We start from the raw sequence: 2,470 nt of genomic DNA on the forward strand, positions 1-2,470 counted from the left end.
AAGGAATTTTCGCATTCTGAGATTTCGCTTTCTGGAACGTGTTTCAGAATGCATTCTAAAGTTTTCTGAACACGTTCGGAATCTATTCTGGAACGCGTTCCAGAATGTGTTTGGGGGGCTGTTCTCTGAACGCGATTTTGGTGTTTTGCATTCTGGAATGTGTTCTGAGTTTCGGAATGGGTTCTCTGAACACCCCGTGCGTGTCAATTTGATAAGAAGACGGAAAAAAAGTGCGTTTTCCCGAGATTACTAAGAATCGATCTGAAAATATATCACATAAACATTGCTATGAACATGTGCTGTGATAAAAGTAACCTTTCGAGACTATGATAGCGACAAGTTGTTCACTGTCATTAATCCCGGAATAGAAAATACACATTTTTCATATTTGGGTATCAAATTGACACGCATTGCAGGCAAGTTTCCGGTATAAATCCAAAACTACGTCACCGAAAACAATCAATTCTAATTGCAATAATTTCACCAACACACTTGTTTTCTCATTTTCTCAGAACCTGCCATCTTTATCATGAGAATCGTGGAAATTGTGAAAATCGTGAAAATCGCGGAAATCATGAAAATCATGAAAATCGTGAAAACCGCGAAAATCGTGAAAATCGTGAACCTCCCGAATCGGAAAAATTTACACTGGCCCAATTTCTCAATAATCTATCTGTACAAACGACGTTAATTTTTATTATTGGAGTTTCACCCTAGTGATATGAAAAACACTAGTGAAAAATATATTTTACGACTACTGCATAGCGCCACGAATATCGCGTTTTTCACGGAGATTTACGCCACTTACGTAAAACGGGTGAAACTCCATTTTTTCTATAATTTTCAAATATTTTTTGTCACACCGTTTAACGTGAAGTGGCGTAATACTCCAGGCAAATAATAAGACGTGTATATTCTCGCGACCGATAACACAATTCTTTACCCCGAAGTGAATTGTGGTAAATGATTTTTTCACTAGCGTTCCTCATACCACGGGTGAATTTCCATTACTATCACCAAAATTTCACCAAAAATTTTTCCCTTTTTCCGTTTCCATTCCCACTACTACCATTTGCAAAGCTCCCCGATCGTCCCCTCCCACCCAAGCTGACATCATCCCCAGAGTCGCTTCTGTCGTCGACCTACAGTGCGAAGCAAACAGCTATGCATATGTAGATTTTCGAGATGGCGTTCTTCCAATTCGAGAGTAATACGAATATAGACTACGGAACGCTTCTAAAACGTTGGTGTCAATCGATTCACATTGTTATCATGTTGCTATTACTCAAAGTTGACTTTCGGAGGTGTTGAAAATACTACTTCGCATAATAACGGTTTGGTTGTTGTTCACACTGTATTCATGACGTATAAACAACCGTTATAAACCACCAGTACCTTTCCCCCACTCTTCCGATTCAAACACGTTACTCACACATATCACAGTGGGAAAAATATGAAAAACACTAGTGAAAAACATATTTCACGACTACTGCATATCACCGCGAATATCGCGTTTTTCACCGACTTTTACGCCACTTCATGTCCCATGTTGTCACATAAATCAACAGCATCTTACCTGCGCAGTATTGACGCCGTTTTCCTCTACACTTCTTTTTCGAGTGCTAGACCGCGGTTTACACGGTATAGGCTCTGTGCTGTAAACCCTAAAGACACACTAAAGTTTCACCTGTTTTACTCCATGTGAAAAACGCGATATTCGCGCTATGAAGTGAATTAAAAACACTTCACACGAAAAACGCCGAAAAACTATAAAGCGTGAAACACATCCCCTTATTCACTGCTCACATGGGTAATTTGTTTTTCATATCACGAGTGAATTTCCAATGATAAACTAAATAATTAATAATGAAAATAACAGATTTTTTTTGGACTCGCACTCTGAAGATTTCCCCATTACTTCACGCAGAGAATCCTATCAGTATCTTCAGGAACCGGCGTGTACGTCCGCGTGTTAGCCACTGGAGTCCAACACGAGCCGCTCGATCCCGGCAACGGAGGCGAATCCTGAGGAAAAAACCACCAATTTTTTCCCAATTTTTCCCAAATTTTCCAAATTTTCCCAATCTTTCCCATTTTTTCCCATTTTTTTCCGTTTTTTTTCCAATTTTTCCCAATTTTTTCTCACATTCATAGGAGATTGATCGCGACCACTTCCCGGTGCCGCAGAGTCCGCTCCCAGCGTAGCCGTAGTGCTCTGCTCAGCAGCCTCGTCCTAACGAGAAACCATACTAAATTGCACGCACGCACAAGCTGGCAGTGGTCACCTCCTCAATGCTCGCCCATGGACAATACATGCAGTCGTCTTCCTTATCACTCGATGGGCAGGGGAGGCAATGGTCATCCTGAAATATGGATTTCAATGGAGTTTCACCTGTTTTACGTGAAGTGGCGTAAAACTCTGTAAAAAACGCGATATTCGCGGTGATATGCAGTAGTCGTGAAATATGTT

General features: G+C 40.7%; 1 protein-coding gene across 1 annotated transcript in view; it reads right to left on the reverse strand.

The window, feature by feature from the left end:
* Window positions 1-249: 249 nt before the first annotated feature.
* The window catches only part of Pmar_PMAR024678 (hypothetical protein), a gene marked incomplete at both ends in the record, with an annotated part of 2,861 nt that continues 640 nt past the window's right edge, over window positions 250-2,470 (reverse strand). Inside the window, 5 exons of the mRNA XM_002764476.1 lie at window positions 250-261; window positions 1,577-1,664; window positions 1,919-2,025; window positions 2,147-2,233; window positions 2,286-2,363. Coding sequence (XP_002764522.1) covers window positions 250-261; window positions 1,577-1,664; window positions 1,919-2,025; window positions 2,147-2,233; window positions 2,286-2,363 — 372 coding nt within the window. The remainder of the gene's footprint in view (window positions 262-1,576; window positions 1,665-1,918; window positions 2,026-2,146; window positions 2,234-2,285; window positions 2,364-2,470) is intronic.

Source organism: Perkinsus marinus, assembly GCF_000006405.1.
Source record: "Perkinsus marinus ATCC 50983 genomic scaffold scf_1104296977064, whole genome shotgun sequence".
NCBI classification, from domain to species: domain Eukaryota; phylum Perkinsozoa; order Perkinsida; family Perkinsidae; genus Perkinsus; species Perkinsus marinus.